We start from the raw sequence: 17,150 nt of genomic DNA, 5'->3' as shown, positions 1-17,150 counted from the left end.
GAGGAGTTTTCTATAGCACATACCTTATCCTTTAAGAGACTGAGCTTCTGAGAGAGGTCTGCAACCTCTGCTTTTAATCCCAAAGACTGTTTCTCAAACCCACTGGATTTCTGGGTCATTTCCATGAGCTATGGGGAGAACAAAACAACCAGATAATCATTCCCCTCGCCTTCAGACCCCACGGTGTTCACCCCCCATCGGCTGTGTGTGTGTGCTTACATTGTGCTCAGCGTGAAGGAGTTTATCAGACACATCTTTGAGGTGGATCTCCTTTTCCCTCAGGTTTTCCCGCAGACTGTTGATGAGCTCCAGTTTCTCGGAGGTCAGGGCGAGAGTGTTCTCCTTCTCGATCAGTGAGCTCTCCAGGCACTCCTGAGTGTCACTTAGACTTGGAGAAACAGAACCAACGGCACATGTTTTGAACATATTTGTTTTTGCTATCAGTTTTATCTTAAATGTAATCTTAAATTTTATATTTTTAAGAAATACAACCATAATGTTTAATGCACTGTCCATTCTATCATAATTCAAATTAAAGAAATTTAAATATTACCATATATAGCCACCTTTTACTATAGGTATTGCTTGACAAGTCAAGATGGTTGTAATATTGCATAATTATATTTGATATGAAGGTTTTGGCCATTGGATAACAATGATGCATGCAAAAACCACATCAGGACACGGAATTTCTCTGAATTCAGGAATTTCAGCTTACCCCTTTAGTTGTTGATTAAGACTGGTAACAAGTAGCTGGTGTTTCTCTGCATCTCTACTCTGTTGACTTCGGAGGTTGGCGAGCTGTCCTTGCAGTCTCTCAGACTCATTCTGCAGTGGTAATCAAGGAAAGATCATTATGAGCAGTTTAATAAAGCAACCATAGACACACTCAAAGGAGCAAACAAACAATTCTTGGTCCGATTGTTGGTTAGTATTTATGGTATAGCTATGGTCTCATTAACAATTTATAATAATTATCAACACATTATGCACATTGTATAATGTGTATGCATTACAATATATTGTGTACTCATAGCACACTAGGGGAATTCTTCTTCTTCTTGATAACAGAGAACTCTTTGCAGGACTTTGCATTAGAGCAGCATTGTGGTTAATATGAGATTAGAGAAGCACACCAAACCATTAGCCTTCACCGCAAGAGGTGCCCTCCATTGACCACACACACACACACACACACCTGAGGGAGCGCACATCGCAGTACATCTTCATCTACATCAAACGGCACCTGTGTTAGAAGGGTTTGTTCAAAGTCCTAAACCTCAAGGGGGAACATGCAATCTCACACCAAGACCTTGAAAGAAACACGATGTGATTGACAGCCATGGGTCTGTTTAACAATGAGACGTCAAGTAAGGTCATCCCTAAGGTCATCCCTAAAACGGATGATCAATTCTACGGGGTGAAAAAATAAGGAGACCCCTGGAGCGTCTTAAAGACCTGTCTACCTGAGCCTCTCAAAGACCTGTCTACCTGGAGACTCTCAAAGACCTGTCTACCTGGAGCCTCTCAAAGACCTGTCTACCTGGAGCCTCTCAAAGACCTGTCTACCTGGAGACTCTCAAAGACCTGTCTACCTGGAGCCTCTCAAAGACCTGTCTACCTGGAGACTCTCAAAGACCTGTCTACCTGGAGCCTCTCAAAGACCTGTCTACCTGGAGCCTCTCAAAGACCTGTCTACCTGGAGCCTCTCAAAGACCTGTCTACCTGGAGCCTCTCAAAGACCTGTCTACCTGGAGCGTTTTAAAGACCTGTCTACCTGGAGCCTCTCAAAGACCTGTCTACCTGGAGCGTTTTAAAGACCTGTCTACCTGGAGCCTCTCAAAGACCTGTCTACCTGGAGCGTTTTAAAGACCTGTCTACCTGGAGCCTCTCAAAGACCTGTCTACCCGGAGCCTCTCAAAGACCTGTCTACCTGGAGCGTCTTAAAGACCTGTCTACCTGGAGCCTCTCAAAGACCTGTCTACCTGTAGCCTCTCAAAGACCTGTCTACCTGGAGCGTCTTAAAGACCTGTCTACCTGGAGCCTCTCAAAGACCTGTCTACCTGTAGCCTCTCAAAGACCTGTCTACCTGGAGCCTCTCAAAGACCTGTCTACCTGGAGCGTCTCGATGCGGGCCTGGAGCTGCAGGCGGTCCTCCAGGTCCTGGCAATGTTCCTCTAGGCCCAGGATCTGCTCCTGGAGTTGGTTCCTCTCCAGCTCCAACTCTGCAACCACCGACCGCAGTCCCCCTAGAGCCCCGAGGGAAGCAGCGAGAGGGTCAGAGGAGCAGCATCCAGACGGGAGGCACAGACGCTGGCAGTTAAAGGTTCACAATATTGATGTGATGGTGATGCAACAGGAGAATGGGCAAGGCGAAAGGATGAAACGAAGTTTAAGAAAGATTTCCAGTGAGTTAAAGTCCTGAGAAAGAAGAACCTCCAATGCAATCCCAAGCCTGGAATGCAAAGCAACCAAAAAACATCAAAAGGTCTGGATGGACACCCATCTAACTACTACCATCCTCTGACAGAACAAGGTGAACATCTGTGTGTCTGTCCTTTGGTTCTCGACAACCGTTCATCTGATCTACTTTGCCCTTGGTGAGTGTATTGGTACTGACCGAACAGAGTTCAGTGTCTAATTTTGAAGTTATAGGGATGAGTGATTCTCCAGGGAGCTGCACGTTTTGAATATGCTCTGCGTTAGTTTAGTAAATTACCAATTGCTTAATGTTTTTTGGTTGCCCATCCTGGAGGCAAAAGCACAACTCAAGAAGAGCAATAGGATACCAAGAGGAAATGGGCAGGACATGTTAGGGCATGCAAAACAATTATGAACACAAAAACAACACTTACCACAAAGGTGTGGGGGGGGTCTCTGCAGGTACAGTTACCTGATCTAAGAGTTCACAGCATTTCACAGGCTGATGACCCTATCCTAGCCAGCTCAGGCAGCATGCACATGGTCAAAACTAACTCCAAATGGGATTCAATATTAAATTAAAGATGTAACTGAAATGGTTCATGGTTCTGAGGTGAATAATTGAGATATACAATGTATGTTATTGCACTAGGGAGAGTATTAGATTGCTCTGTTAATCTCAGAACAGTTTTTAACAGTTAGTAGTCCAATAAAGTCCCAATAAGACCAAAGCAACCACATCAAAGCTGAGATAACCGTTTCTGAAGAAACCCAAAGATAATCCATTCCAACAGAAATACGATGGGTTATGTCACCAAACAGAAACCATTGGACCACAATCCCACACGCACGACGGAGATGCTGGTGTGACCCCGCTATCTTGGAGGGTTAACATCAACCAAACAGATAAATAATAGGGTTCCAAAATAGTGCGTGGATGACCGTGTGCATGCTGGTGTAAACTGTCCAGTGGCTCTCACACCTGGGTCGGGGGAACTGTACTCGGGCCACCAACCTCCCATGTTCTCCCCCTCCGTGGCCTCCGTGCTCCCGGGGGCCACGCCGGTCTCCTGGAAGGGCGACTGTCCGTCAAACTCAAAGTCCTCCTGTGAGGGGATCAGCCGGGGTTCAGCTCAAAGAGGTACAAGACACTTCCACTGGACCCACAATCATGCTCATTAGAACTCTACATCCATCACCTGGTTCAAGCCCCTCAGAGCAGGCTACATCACCTGGTTCAAGCCCCTCAGAGCGGTCTACATCACCTGGTTCAAGCCCCTCAGAGCAGTCTACATCACCTGGTTCAAGCCCCTCAGAGCGGTCTACATCACCTGGTTCAAGCCCCTCAGAGCAGTCTACATCACCTGGTTCAAGCCCCTCAGAGCAGGCTACATCACTTGGTTCAAGCCCCTCAGAGCAGTCTACATCACTTGGTTCAAGCCCCTCAGAGCAGTCTACATCACCTGGTTCAAGCCCCTCAGAGCAGTCTACATCACCTGGTTCAAGCCCCTCAGAGCAGTCTACATCACCTGGTTCAAGCCCCTCAGAGCAGTCTACATCACTTGGTTCAAGCCCCTCAGAGCAGTCTACATCACTTGGTTCAAGCCCCTCAGAGCAGTCTACATCACTTGGTTCAAGCCCCTCAGAGCAGTCTACATCACTTGGTTCAAGCCCCTCAGAGCAGTCTACATCACCTGGTTCAAGCCCCTCAGAGCAGGCTACATCACTTGGTTCAAGCCCCTCAGAGCGGTCTACATCACTTGGTTCAAGCCCCTCAGAGCGGTCTACATCACTTGGTTCAAGCCCCTCAGAGCGGTCTACATCACCTGGTTCAAGCCCCTCAGAGCGGTCTACATCACCTGGTTCAAGCCCCTCAGAGCGGTCTACATCACCTGGTTCAAGCCCCTCAGAGCGGTCTACATCACCTGGTTCAAGCCCCTCAGAGCAGTCTACATCACCTGGTTCAAGCCCCTCAGAGCAGTCTACATCACCTGGTTCAAGCCCCTCAGAGCAGTCTACATCACCTGGTTCAAGCCCCTCAGAGCAGTCTACATCACCTGGTTCAAGCCCCTCAGAGCAGTCTACATAACCTGGTTCAAGCCCCTCAGAGCAGTCTACATCACTTGGTTCAAGCCCCTCAGAGCAGTCTACATCACTTGGTTCAAGCCCCTCAGAGCAGTCTACATCACCTGGTTCAAGCCCCTCAGAGCAGTCTACATCACTTGGTTCAAGCCCCTCAGAGCAGTCTACATCACCTGGTTCAAGCCCCTCAGAGCAGGCTACATCACTTGGTTCAAGCCCCTCAGAGCGGTCTACATCACTTGGTTCAAGCCCCTCAGAGCGGTCTACATCACTTGGTTCAAGCCCCTCAGAGCGGTCTACATCACCTGGTTCAAGCCCCTCAGAGCGGTCTACATCACCTGGTTCAAGCCCCTCAGAGCGGTCTACATCACCTGGTTCAAGCCCCTCAGAGCGGTCTACATCACCTGGTTCAAGCCCCTCAGAGCAGTCTACATCACCTGGTTCAAGCCCCTCAGAGCAGTCTACATCACCTGGTTCAAGCCCCTCAGAGCAGTCTACATCACCTGGTTCAAGCCCCTCAGAGCAGTCTACATCACTTGGTTCAAGCCCCTCAGAGCAGTCTACATCACTTGGTTCAAGCCCCTCAGAGCAGTCTACATCACTTGGTTCAAGCCCCTCAGAGCAGTCTACATCACTTGGTTCAAGCCCCTCAGAGCAGTCTACATCACCTGGTTCAAGCCCCTCAGAGCAGGCTACATCACTTGGTTCAAGCCCCTCAGAGCAGTCTACATCACTTGGTTCAAGCCCCTCAGAGCAGTCTACATCACTTGGTTCAAGCCCCTCAGAGCAGTCTACATCACCTGGTTCAAGCCCCTCAGAGCGGTCTACATCACCTGGTTCAAGCCCCTCAGAGCGGTCTACATCACCTGGTTCAAGCCCCTCAGAGCGGTCTACATCACCTGGTTCAAGCCCCTCAGAGCAGTCTACATCACCTGGTTCAAGCCCCTCAGAGCAGTCTACATCACCTGGTTCAAGCCCCTCAGAGCAGTCTACAGCACCTGGTTCAAGCCCCTCAGAGCAGTCTACATCACCTGGTTCAAGCCCCTCAGAGCAGTCTACATCACCTGGTTCAAGCCCCTCAGAGCAGTCTACATCACTTGGTTCAAGCCCCTCAGAGCAGTCTACATCACTTGGTTCAAGCCCCTCAGAGCAGTCTACATCACCTGGTTCAAGCCCCTCAGAGCAGTCTACATCACCTGGTTCAAGCCCCTCAGAGCAGTCTACATCACTTGGTTCAAGCCCCTTAGAGGAGGCTCCAAGGGGCTTGAACCAATGGGCTTGTTCCCCTTGGTTTTAGCCCCTTGGAGCAGGCTCCACAGCTGGACCAGAGGGCCACCTACCTGAAGGCTGCGCTGGGCCGGGCCGCCTCTCCGCGGGGCCCGGTGAGTGCCTTGCCCGTGGGCCCGGGTCAGCTCCTCCTCCAGCTCCTGCTGTCGGCTGACCAGCGCTGGATCGGAGCAGCCAGGAAAGAACCAGTCATCCTCAATCAGTTTTGTGCCACAGGGGAAGGGAGGGGTATGGGGTCATGGATGAGTTATGATGGGCCTTAATAACGGGTCACAATGACTGAGTGAATGGAGAGAAGTAGAAAGACGACACGATGGTGGGGGGGGTGATTGAATAAGAAGTGGATAAGCTAATGATGTTAGACAACAAGGATCTTTGTTGAAATCCACAGAGATAGAAGTAGAGGAAAGACACAAACAGTAAGAGGTTAAGAGAGAGGAGACAGCGCCTCTGTGAGGGTGTGAGCAGATATAATCCGTTATCTAGGTTTCCGTTGAACAAGTCTAGTTTAATGCCATGCATCACCTGCTATGCATCGCTACGGAAAAAACAAGCAAGGATGACAAGTTCACCGCCATTACTGTCAATGATAAACACCTAAAGCAAATACATCAGCCAATGGTGGCAGGTTAGAGAGGGAGGGCTTGGGGGGGCAGACAGGACTAGTTCTGAGGGGGGTGAAAGGGTGGTGGGGGGCAGGGGGGTGAGGGGAGACAGGACTGTTTCTGAGGGGGGGGGGGGGGTATTGCAATGTGTTTACTGTATGGATAATCTGAAATTCAGCAGCATGGTGAAAGCAGAACAAACGTATCAAGCAAACCACAATTTGAACAAAACAATGCTCCATCTGTTTTGTGACATCAGGCAGAGAGGGAGGGGTGGAGGGGTGGAGGAGGGTGGAGGTTAGGGTTAGGGTGCAGCAGTATTAAGGGTTAGAGTTGGGGTGCAGCATTAAGGGTTAGGATGCAGCATTAAAGAAAGATTAGTTTCAAGGCAATAGGGGAGAGGGAGCGAGAGGCCATGGTACAGCAAGCAGCTGCCAAGGCCTGTGCAGTTTCACCTCTGAAATGTATTAGTACATAATACTAATTTACACTATCAATAAAACATTGACACAATGTTCTGCACACTGACCACGAATTCTAGTTATTCAAACCTATTAAAGGCATAAATATATGAAGGGTTGCATTTAGTCATCTGTAGTAGAACTCCAAGTCACTCTGGGTTCAGTAGGTCTACTCTAAGGGGAATCACTCTGGGTTCAGTAGGTCTACTCTAAGGGGAATCACTCTGGGTTCTACTCTAAGGGGAATCACTCTGGGTTCTACTCTAAGGGGAATCACTTTGGGTTCAGTAGGTCTACTCTAAGGGGAATCACTCTGGGTTCAGTAGGTCTACTCTAAGGGGAATCACTCTGGGTTCTACTCTAAGGGGAATCACTTTGGGTTCAGTAGGTCTACTCTTAGGGGAATCACTCTGGGTTCTACTCTAAGGGGAATCACTTTGGGTTCAGTAGGTCTACTCTAAGGGGAATCACTCTGGGTTCAGTAGGTCTACTCTAAGGGGAATCACTCTGGGTTCAGTAGGTCTACTCTAAGGGGAATCACTCTGGGTTCAGTAGGTCTACTCTAAGGGGAATCACTCTGGGTTCTACTCTAAGGGGAATCACTCTGGGTTCTACTCTAAGGGGAATCACTTTGGGTTCAGTAGGTCTACTCTAAGGGGAATAACTCTGGGTTCAGGAGTTAAATTTCACTGTAGCCTGGCTGGCAGTAGAGTTAAGCCCAACGATTTCCTTTATGACTCAAAGGGGTCAAGGTTAAAAACCTTTGTTTTAGGCATCAGCAGTAGGAATGAAAGCGCAAAAGTGGGTTCTCCGAAACGCTTTAACGTAAAGAGTAACCTATGAATAAACCCGCACATAAAATATAGATTTCAAAAGTCACAAAGCCAAAATATGAAAAAGATGAGTGACTTTGACCTCATCAGAAGGTCTTAGCTTAGCATTTCCCTGGGTTAGTTCAAACACAGACAACCCCATACCAACGCAGAAACACAATGACCCCAAACTACTGTTAGACCCTGATGAAGAGGATGTCCAAGGGGACCGAAAAAGGAGGAGATAAAAGAAAGATGGAGGAGTTGAAAAGAAGAGGAACAACAGAAAAAAGGAAAGAAGCTAACGGAGGCTGAACTAAAGAGCAGCAGCTGTCACTGCACTGCCGGGAGTTTCCCAGAGAAGCCTCAGGGAAACACCAGGCAGTGCAGCGGATGGGCCAACGCCGGGAGGGGAGGGGAGGGGAGGGGAGCCTGCATGCACAAAACTGATGGGACACCGTTCTGTGGTGGCTGCCCCCATCCCTGGAGCTGAGGAGAGGGGGCTGAGGCCACGAGGCTGAGGCCAGGAGGCTGAGGCCAGGAGGCTGAGGCCAGGGGGCTGAGGCCACGAGGCTGAGGCCAGGGGGCTGAGGCCACGAGGCTGGGAGGAGGCTGAGGCCAGGGGGCTGAGGCCAGGGGGCTGAGGCCACGAGGCTGAGGCCAGGGGGCTGAGGCCACGAGGCTGGGAGGAGGCTGAGGCCAGGAGGCTGAGGCCAGGGGGCTGAGGCCACGAGGCTGGGAGGTGGCTGAGGCCACGAGGCTGGGAGGTGGCTGAGGCCACGAGGCTGAGGCCAGGGGGCTGAGGCCACGAGGCTGGGAGGTGGCTGAGGCCACGAGGCTGGGAGGTGGCTGAGGCCAGGAGGCTGAGGCCATGGGGATTGGAGGCAGGGGGCTGAGGCCAGGGGGATTGGAGGCAGGGGGCTGAGGCCAGGAGGCTGAGGCCAGGGGGCTGAGGCCACGAGGCTGGGAGGTGGCTGAGGCCACGAGGCTGAGGCCAGGGGGCTGAGGCCACGAGGCTGGGAGGTGGCTGAGGCCACGAGGCTGAGGCCAGGGGGCTGAGGCCAGGAGGCTGAGGCCAGGGGGCTGAGGCCACGAGGCTGAGGCCAGGGGGCTGAGGCCAGGAGGCTGAGGCCAGGGGGCTGAGGCCACGAGGCTGGGAGGTGGCTGAGGCCACGAGGCTGAGGCCAGGGGGCTGAGGCCACGAGGCTGGGAGGTGGCTGAGGCCACGAGGCTGAGGCCAGGGGGCTGAGGCCAGGAGGCTGAGGCCAGGGGGCTGAGGCCACGAGGCTGAGGCCAGGGGGCTGAGGCCACGAGGCTGGGAGGTGGCTGAGGCCACGAGGCTGAGGCCAGGGGGCTGAGGCCACGAGGCTGGGAGGTGGCTGAGGCCACGAGGCTGGGAGGTGGCTGAGGCCAGGAGGCTGAGGCCATGGGGATTGGAGGCAGGGGGCTGAGGCCAGGGGGATTGGAGGCAGGGGGCTGAGGCCAGGAGGCTGAGGCCAGGGGGCTGAGGCCACGAGGCTGGGAGGTGGCTGAGGCCACGAGGCTGAGGCCAGGGGGCTGAGGCCACGAGGCTGGGAGGTGGCTGAGGCCAGGAGGCTGAGGCCAGGAGGCTGAGGCCAGGAGGCTGAGGCCAGGGGGCTGAGGCCACGAGGCTGAGGCCAGGGGGCTGAGGCCACGAGGCTGGGAGGTGGCTGAGGCCACGAGGCTGAGGCCAGGGGGCTGAGGCCACGAGGCTGGGAGGTGGCTGAGGCCACGAGGCTGAGGCCAGGGGGCTGAGGCCACGAGGCTGAGGCCAGGGGGCTGAGGCCACGAGGCTGAGGCCAGGGGGCTGAGGCCACGAGGCTGGGAGGTGGCTGAGGCCACGAGGCTGAGGCCAGGGGGCTGAGGCCACGAGGCTGGGAGGTGGCTGAGGCCACGAGGCTGGGAGGTGGCTGAGGCCAGGAGGCTGAGGCCACGGGGATTGGAGGCAGGGGGCTGAGGCCAGGGGGATTGGAGGCAGGGGGCTGAGGCCAGGAGGCTGAGGCCAGGAGGCTGAGGCCAGGGGGATTGGAGGCAGGGGGCTGAGGCCAGGGGGATTGGAGGCTGCCCACGGCCAAATGCTCGCCATGGACAATGGAGGAGGGAGAGGGAGGAGAAAAATGTAATTATATTCATGCTGTCAGGATAATGGCGGTGGTAAATAATAAAATAAAATATAATTAACATATTTGAATAACGCACGGCCCCATTGGTTCTGAACAGGAGGACCACGGCATGGGTGTTCATCGTGATGCGGTGATGGAATGTGACTGGCATGGAGACGGCCCAATGACTGCTGAAGGAAAAAGGACTCTCTCTCTCTCTGGCCCTGCCCCGAATACAACCATTGTTAAGGAGAACAGGTGTTTGCTGTACGGCTATCCACGGGGTGGACGGGCGGCTACTGGTTCTCACCACATCACCGCCGGCCGGTCAGTACCAGTAACTGACCGCCCCGGTGGAGACGGTCAGTACCAGTAACTGACCGCCCCGGTGGAGATGGTCAGACGGTCAGTACCAGTAACTGACCGCCCCGGTGGAGACGGTCAGTAACAGTAACTGACCGCCCTGGTGGAGACGGTCAGTACCAGTAACTGACCGCCCCGGTGGAGATGGTCAGACGGTCAGTACCAGTAACTGACCGCCCTGGTGGAGACGGTCAGTACCAGTAACTGACCGCCCCGGTGGAGACGGTCAGACGGTCAGTACCAGTTACTGACCGCCCCGGTGGAGACGGTCAGTACCAGTAAGTGACCGGCCGGTGGAGACGGTCAGTACCAGTAATTGACCGCCCCGGTGGAGACGGTCAGTACCAGTAACTGACCGCTCCGGTGGAGACGGTCAGTACCAGTAAGTGACCGGCCGGTGGAGACGGTCAGTACCAGTAATTGACCGCCCCGGTGGAGACGGTCAGTACCAGTAACTGACCGCTCCGGTGGAGACGGTCAGTACCAGTAACTGACCGGCCGGTGGAGACGGTCAGTACCAGTAACTGACCGGCCGGTGGAGACGGTCAGTACCAGTAACTGACCGACCGGTGGAGACGGTCAGTACCAGTAACCTCTTAGATAAAGAGGTTCTTCATAAACATCTTCCTGGGAAACAATCATGGAACTATTTAACCGGACCCAGATACAGAGGCAGGTGGCGACCGCAGGATGGAACTATTGAACCAGATACCTGGACCGGTGGCGACGCGAGACAGCCCGCAGAGTGACAGCCCGCAGAGTGACAGCCCGCAGAGTGACAGCCCGCAGAGTGACAGCCCGCAGAGTGACAGCCCGCAGAATGACAGCTCGCAGAGTGACAGCCCGCAGAGTGACAGCTCGCAGAGTGACAGCCCGCAGAGTGACAGCCCGCAGAGTGACAGCTCGCAGAGTGGCAGCCCGCAGAGTGACAGCTCGCAGAGTGACAGCCCGCAGAGTGACAGCCCGCAGAGTGACAGCCCGCAGAGTGACAGCTCGCAGAGTGACAGCCCGCAGAGTGACAGCTCGCAGAGTGACAGCCCGCAGAGTGACAGCCCGCAGAGTGATGGCTTGTGTGTTGGAGTGGTGAATGGCTCCCTCCCCGAAGGGTCAGCCTCCCTTACCCTCTCTCTCCTCCTCCAGGTGGGAGATCCGTAGCGCCATGGAGGCCTTCTCCCCCCGGGCGTGGTCTCTGCTGCTCACCGCCTCAGACACCATCTCCTGCCACTCCAGCACCGTGCTCTGGGGCTCGTCCGCGCTGCCCGACTCGCTGGCCTGGGACGGAACAAACCACTGAGCTGACAGAACCGGGGACGGCGGTCCACAAGCACCTCGAACGGACATCCGAACTCAGACCGGTGACCAAACGATGTGGTGCAGGTAATACAGTGTCAACGGAAACCAAGCATTTTAAAATGAGGTTGGTCCAGTGTCTGAGGAACACATTCAGGGTGTTCTGTGGTCGGTATCGTTCTTGGCTGTGCTGTGATTGGACGTTGAGAAAGGGGCTCACCTGCGAGGTGGCCCTCTGGGTGACCTGCTCAAGGTCGGCCTGCAGGCTCCTCTGCTGCTCCTCGTACACCACCAGCTTCTGCTCCAGCACGCCTACACACACACACACACACACACACACACCTCAGTCAAAGGACCTCCTGGTTACCACCTATGGGTTTGTTATTGGGAGGGGGGATGCACAGGTGTGCGTTGCTAGGATACCGTTGTGAGCTCTGAGCTGGTCGTACTGCTCCAGCCTCCAGAGGCTCTCCTCCTTCTCCTCCTCCAGCTCTGTGATGCGTCGACGCAGGGCCGTCAGCTCTGGGGGGGCCCCTCCGCCCTGGGGGGAAGCGATGGGTCAGACGGGCAGAGTGACACTTTAGTGACAGACGCCACGCCGGGGCGGTCCGTGTAGACATGTGGAGCTCCGCCTGGGCAGTGCTTCAGCTAACCCCCGCCCCCGAGGGGTTTAATGTCAGGGTTAGGGACCGCACACCCTAAGTACAATGTTAATGTTAAGGTGAAGCGCCTTCAGGGCGAGGGGTTCAAGTCAGGGATAGGGACCGGACACCATAGTATAATGCTACGATGTGTGGCACATTTCATATACAACATCGCCCTTTAAAATGCTAATGCACAACGACGGTACTAAAGACTATCACAAATATGCCGTGGGCTGTAACCGTGGAGATAACCTCCCCTCCTTCCTAGAACTCTCAGACAAATGCTCATTTTTCAAAATCTCATAATGTTCGAATTTTAGCATGTTCAGTTGTTCTTAAAGCAATATCTTATCTACACAAACATTTACTGTATGATAGGTCTGCTAGATTATGGAAAGAAAATCCTAAAAAAAAAAGGTCTCAACTCGATCTATATTAGTTTTACCGAAGAATCTAAATCACGATCAAAATTTGATTAATTGCACAGCCCTAATGTATGACACTGTGGCAAACCAAGTGATAGTACCTAGGACGTATATGCATACCAACAGTAGGTGTTTGTAAGCATCCCCATATTAAAGTGAGTGAGGTGATGCATTGCTTTCAGAGGAGGTAAGTGACTTTGAGTGACTTTCTATTATCTGTTTGACAACAAACAAGACCAGCTGTGAAAGGGATTACAGAGAATGCTAATCACACATAAATGTCAAGCTAGGAAATGAGAAAGTGTCTGTTCCTCCACCTGGCTCCTCCTCAGCTCCTCCTCCAGCTGCCGGATGCGGGACTTGGACCAGGCTTTGGTCTTTAGAAACTTGGCTTCTGATATGCTTGCCTCCTCTGTTTTTTGCTTTGCTTGAGCTGCAGGAAATAATAAGAAGATCAAATGTTAAGATTGAAAAATAATGACACCTGGAAATACAATACTGATTTCTAAAGAGTGGAAAAGATTACAGCGTTGTAATTAAAGATGCTTTTCTTGTTGCAACACCACATCATCAAAATCATGCAAATCTCATCATCATCCTATTGGTTATTTGTATGTCATTTGATACGGGGCCAAGTCTAGCTCTGAACCTCCAAACATGTTTATATTATGGGTTCCTGCCCGGACAGACAAGAAGAAACAACTGGCTGTTGAGACAGCAAGTCTAGTCTAATATTAACATGTATATGAACATCAGAAGACAGCAAGTCTAGTCTAATATTAACATGTATCTGAACATCAGAAGACAGCAAGTCTAGTCTAATATTAACATGTATCTGAACATCAGAAGACAGCAAGTCTAGTCTAATATTAACATGTATCTGAACATCAGAAGACAGCAAGTCTAGTCTAATATTAACATGTATCTGAACATCAGAAGACAGCAAGTCTAGTCTAATATTAACATGTATCTGAACATCAGAAGACAGCAAGTCTAGTCTAATATTAACATGTATCTGAACATCAGAAGACAGCAAGTCTAGTCTAATATTAACATGTATATGAACATCAGAAGCAACTGCGACCAAATCAAAAGAATAATTATCTCAAAGACAAGTAATTAAGACTGAAAGCCAAAGCAGACGCCCTACCTTCCAGTTCTGCCACCCTGGGACTGGTAGGGGGCTCTGTGGTGTGGGGGGCCCTTCCTGGAGCCAGCTGGCCGGAGGCCCTCCTCAGCTCCTCCAGCTGGGCCCGGAGGTCCTGCTGGCTCTGCTCCAGCAGCGCCCGGTGCTTCTCCGACAGCCCACGCACCTCCGCCTGCTGCTTCTCCATCAGGTCGCGGAGCTGCGCCCGCATCACGTGCTTCTCCGCCTCCATCTTGGACTCCAGGCTCTCACGCTCCACCTGCAGACGCCGCATGCGCTCCGTCAGGTCCTGTGGGAGGGGAGGGTGGAGGAGGAGGAAACCAGGTCGGAGGAGGAGGAGGAAACAGGGTGGAGGAGGAAACAGGATGGATGAGGAGGAGGAAACAGGGTGGAGGAGGAAACAGGATGGATGAGGAGGAGGAAACAGGGGGGGGGAGGAGGAGGAAACCAGGGTGGAGGAGGAGGAAACAGGGTGGAGGAGGAGGAGGAAACAGGTGGAGGAGGAGGAGGAGGAAACAGGTTGGAGGAGGAAACAGGGTGGAGGAGGAAACAGGGTGGAGGAGGAAAGAGGGTGGAGGAGGAGGAAAGAGGGTGGAGGAGGAGGAGGAAACAGGGTGGAGGAGGAGGAAACAGGTGGAGGAGGAGGAGGAAACACGGTGGAGGAGGAGGAAACAGGTGGAGGAGGAGGAGGAGACAGGTAGCCAGTTAAAGGTGCTGTTACTACGATAAGAGTTCTTATTGGAGCTTCATTGTTGGAAAGTTCAAAGCCGTCCGCCAGCTGTTACTGAGTGAAGACCTGTTCCGTGAGAACCTCTGTTTCATGAGAACCTCTGTTTCATGAGAACCTCTGTTTCATGAGAACCTGTTTCATTAGAACCTCTGTTTCATTAGAACCTCTGTTTCATGAGAACCTCTGTTTCATGAGAACCTCTGTTTCATTAGAACCTCTGTTTCATGAGAACCTGTTTCATTAGAACCTCTGTTTCATGAGAACCTGTTTCATTAGAACCTCTGTTTCATAAGAACCTCTGTTTCATGAGAACCTCTGTTTCATGAGAACCTCTGTTTCATGAGAAACTGTTTCATGAGAACCTCTTTTTAATGAGAACCTCTGTTTCATGAGAACCTGTTTCATGAGAACCTGTTTCATGAGAACCTGTTTCATTAGAACCTGTTTCATTAGAACCTCTGTTTCATTAGAACCTCTGTTTCATGAGAACCTGAGTTTCATGAGAACCTCTGTTTCATGAGAACCTCTGTTTCATGAGAACCTGAGCTTCATGAGAACCTCTGTTTCATGAGAACCTGTTTCATGAGAACCTCTATTTCATGAGAACCTCTGTTTCCTGAGAACCTGAGCTTCATGAGAACCTCTGTTTCATGAGAATCTGAGCTTCATGAGAAACTCTGTTCCATGAGAGGATCTGAGTTAACTGCGCTGCCTCTGTAGGAGCCCATTTAGACTTTAGAACACTCCCGGCTGATTTCTGCCTAATCAAGGATTTCTTCACTGATTGGTTGAGGGAATCCTTCTTGCCTGTCAATCAAAGGTGCATGAAACCAAACGCTTCTCAACGGTGGGGAAACGTAGGGAAGGAGGGAGCAGAGAGGGAATGGTTTTGGTGACTTAGTTTTTAAATCATGCTCTCTTTTGCTGTAATCTCTACAATCCTAACCTTACAATCTTACCAACATCCTCTTTAGATAAACACACTGAACTCACAATCAATCACTTTTGGTCCTAACTGGGAATGACTAACTTTAACTGGGAGTTAAATGTATCAAGACCCTCTGAATGTGTCCAGTGTGAGTACAGTGTGAGAACAGTGAGGAGCTCAGCAGACCTTCATCTACTGGTCCGGATGTCCACCTAACAACCATCTGAATGTGTGCTAACGTGAGGATGAGGAGCAGACCTTGATCTGCTGGTCCCGGCCGTCCACCTCCCCCTGGAGAACGTCGATGACCTGGTTCCTCCCCAGCAGCACCTCCTCCTTCTCGTGCAGCTTCTGCTTCAGAGCCTTGAGGAGCTGGGAGCAGGTCGGAGAAGAACAGCAGAAGAATCGGACTCAATGAGGACACCACCACCAGGATGGACTGAGGTCTAAAAATATCCTTTAACATGGACTAGATGTTCCTGCTTCTTTCATTTTTGCAATGTCATGTCAAACATTGATTATTTCATTTAAACAATCTCCTCCTCCTCCTAAAGTCCTCAGTATCTGTCCCTGAGAGTAACGGTAATTGCCATATTAAACCCTGTCTCAAGTCACTGCTAAGCCTCATCCTCACAGAGAGAGGCCTCGTTGACCAGCCCGGAGGGCGCTGCCGTGGCTACCTGCTCCAGTTCAGCGCTGGCGTCAGACTTGGCCGCCAGCCTGAAGAGCTCCTGCTGGTGCTGATGCTGGAGCTCTGTCAGCTGGCCGTCCTTCTCCAGGAGGATGTCCTTAAACGTCTGGATCTGAGGTGATCAAGAGAATCAACGTAAAGGATTGGATTATCCATTATTGGTTCATCCAATCCTTTCAAAATCCTGTTATTGAAGAGACACACATGTCCGAATCGTTGGTATGAGGCCATCATCTGTCATTATTGGCTTCCTGCCCACTAGCTTTCTGACATGGACAGCCTCTAAAGCACTAGGCCTTAGCAGCAGGAGGAGGAGCGTACGTTCTGCTGGTACATGCTCTCCTTCTGGCTGAACGTCTCCTTCTCCGTGGACAGCAGATGCTTCAGGCTGTGGCTCTGCTCCTCCAGCAGGCTGTAGCGCTCCTCTCCCTCTCCCACCTGTCTGGTCAGGCTCTGCACCAGCAGGGTCAGCTCCTGCAGCGATCCCACCTCCTCCACCTCCTCCACCTCCTCCACCGCCTGCAGGCACAGCACAGTCAGCAAACCCTCAGGCTGGGGGCCCATCACCCACAGCTGAACAGGCTGAAGGACATTACTGTTTAAAGGTGCTTTCTGGAAGACTTAAAGGGGGTTATGGTTAAAGGTGACTTAAAGGACGACCTCCCCAGTGCTCCACCGGCTGTGGATCAAATTGAACAAGGTTTAACTGTCCTCCATGTTGCTGCAGCCAGATCTCATTCAAGGAGCACAACGCGTTCCACGACACAGCTGGGAGATCTAGGTTCAGCAGCAGGGAGGCAGGTTACCCATCTGCTTCTACTGCCAACATTGTTATGATACGAAGCAGGTTGAAAAGTCCTTTAAGAGCCAATATTAGGGTCGTGACGATATTAAAACGTGACGAAATGCATCGTTGTGATGAAAAAATGGTTTGCGATATAATAATAATATATATTTTTTATACTTTATTTATGGCCATTAGGGTTTACACTTAAAAATGAATAAACTAATGCCACTTTTCCACTCAACTCGTCACTACTTAGCGCGGCACAACTTGGTTTGGTTCCAGGCACGTCGTGTTTCCATCTTAAAAAAGTACCTCTTCAACGTGGGCGGGTCGCATGGGTCGCATAGCATGCAT

The 17,150-nt window shown here is 51.8% G+C and overlaps 1 protein-coding gene across 4 annotated transcripts in view; it reads right to left on the bottom strand.

The window, feature by feature from the left end:
• Positions 1-17,150, bottom strand: part of LOC307075590 (uncharacterized protein) — a 43,158-nt gene that overhangs the window by 18,624 nt on the left and 7,384 nt on the right. For 2 of the 4 annotated variants that reach the window (XM_079736228.1, XM_079736231.1), the window contains exons 7-20: positions 16,331-16,528; positions 15,999-16,121; positions 15,577-15,690; positions 13,664-13,949; positions 12,831-12,946; positions 11,868-11,985; positions 11,665-11,756; positions 11,276-11,426; positions 5,844-5,950; positions 3,404-3,527; positions 2,116-2,249; positions 719-828; positions 220-388; positions 24-128 (exon numbers count right to left, since the gene is read on the bottom strand). In XM_079736228.1, coding sequence (XP_079592354.1) covers positions 24-128; positions 220-388; positions 719-828; positions 2,116-2,249; positions 3,404-3,527; positions 5,844-5,950; positions 11,276-11,426; positions 11,665-11,756; positions 11,868-11,985; positions 12,831-12,946; positions 13,664-13,949; positions 15,577-15,690; positions 15,999-16,121; positions 16,331-16,528 — 1,947 coding nt within the window. The remainder of the gene's footprint in view (positions 1-23; positions 129-219; positions 389-718; positions 829-2,115; positions 2,250-3,403; positions 3,528-5,843; positions 5,951-11,275; positions 11,427-11,664; positions 11,757-11,867; positions 11,986-12,830; positions 12,947-13,663; positions 13,950-15,576; positions 15,691-15,998; positions 16,122-16,330; positions 16,529-17,150) is intronic. The other 2 variants (XM_079736229.1, XM_079736230.1) reach the window with 2 other exon arrangements.

The sequence above is a fragment of the Pollachius pollachius genome (genome assembly GCF_949987615.1).
Source record: "Pollachius pollachius genome assembly, chromosome: 5".
In the NCBI taxonomy this organism is placed as follows: domain Eukaryota; kingdom Metazoa; phylum Chordata; class Actinopteri; order Gadiformes; family Gadidae; genus Pollachius; species Pollachius pollachius.
Note: the sequence above shows the minus strand (reverse complement) of the source record. Positions and strands in the feature narration are given on the sequence as shown.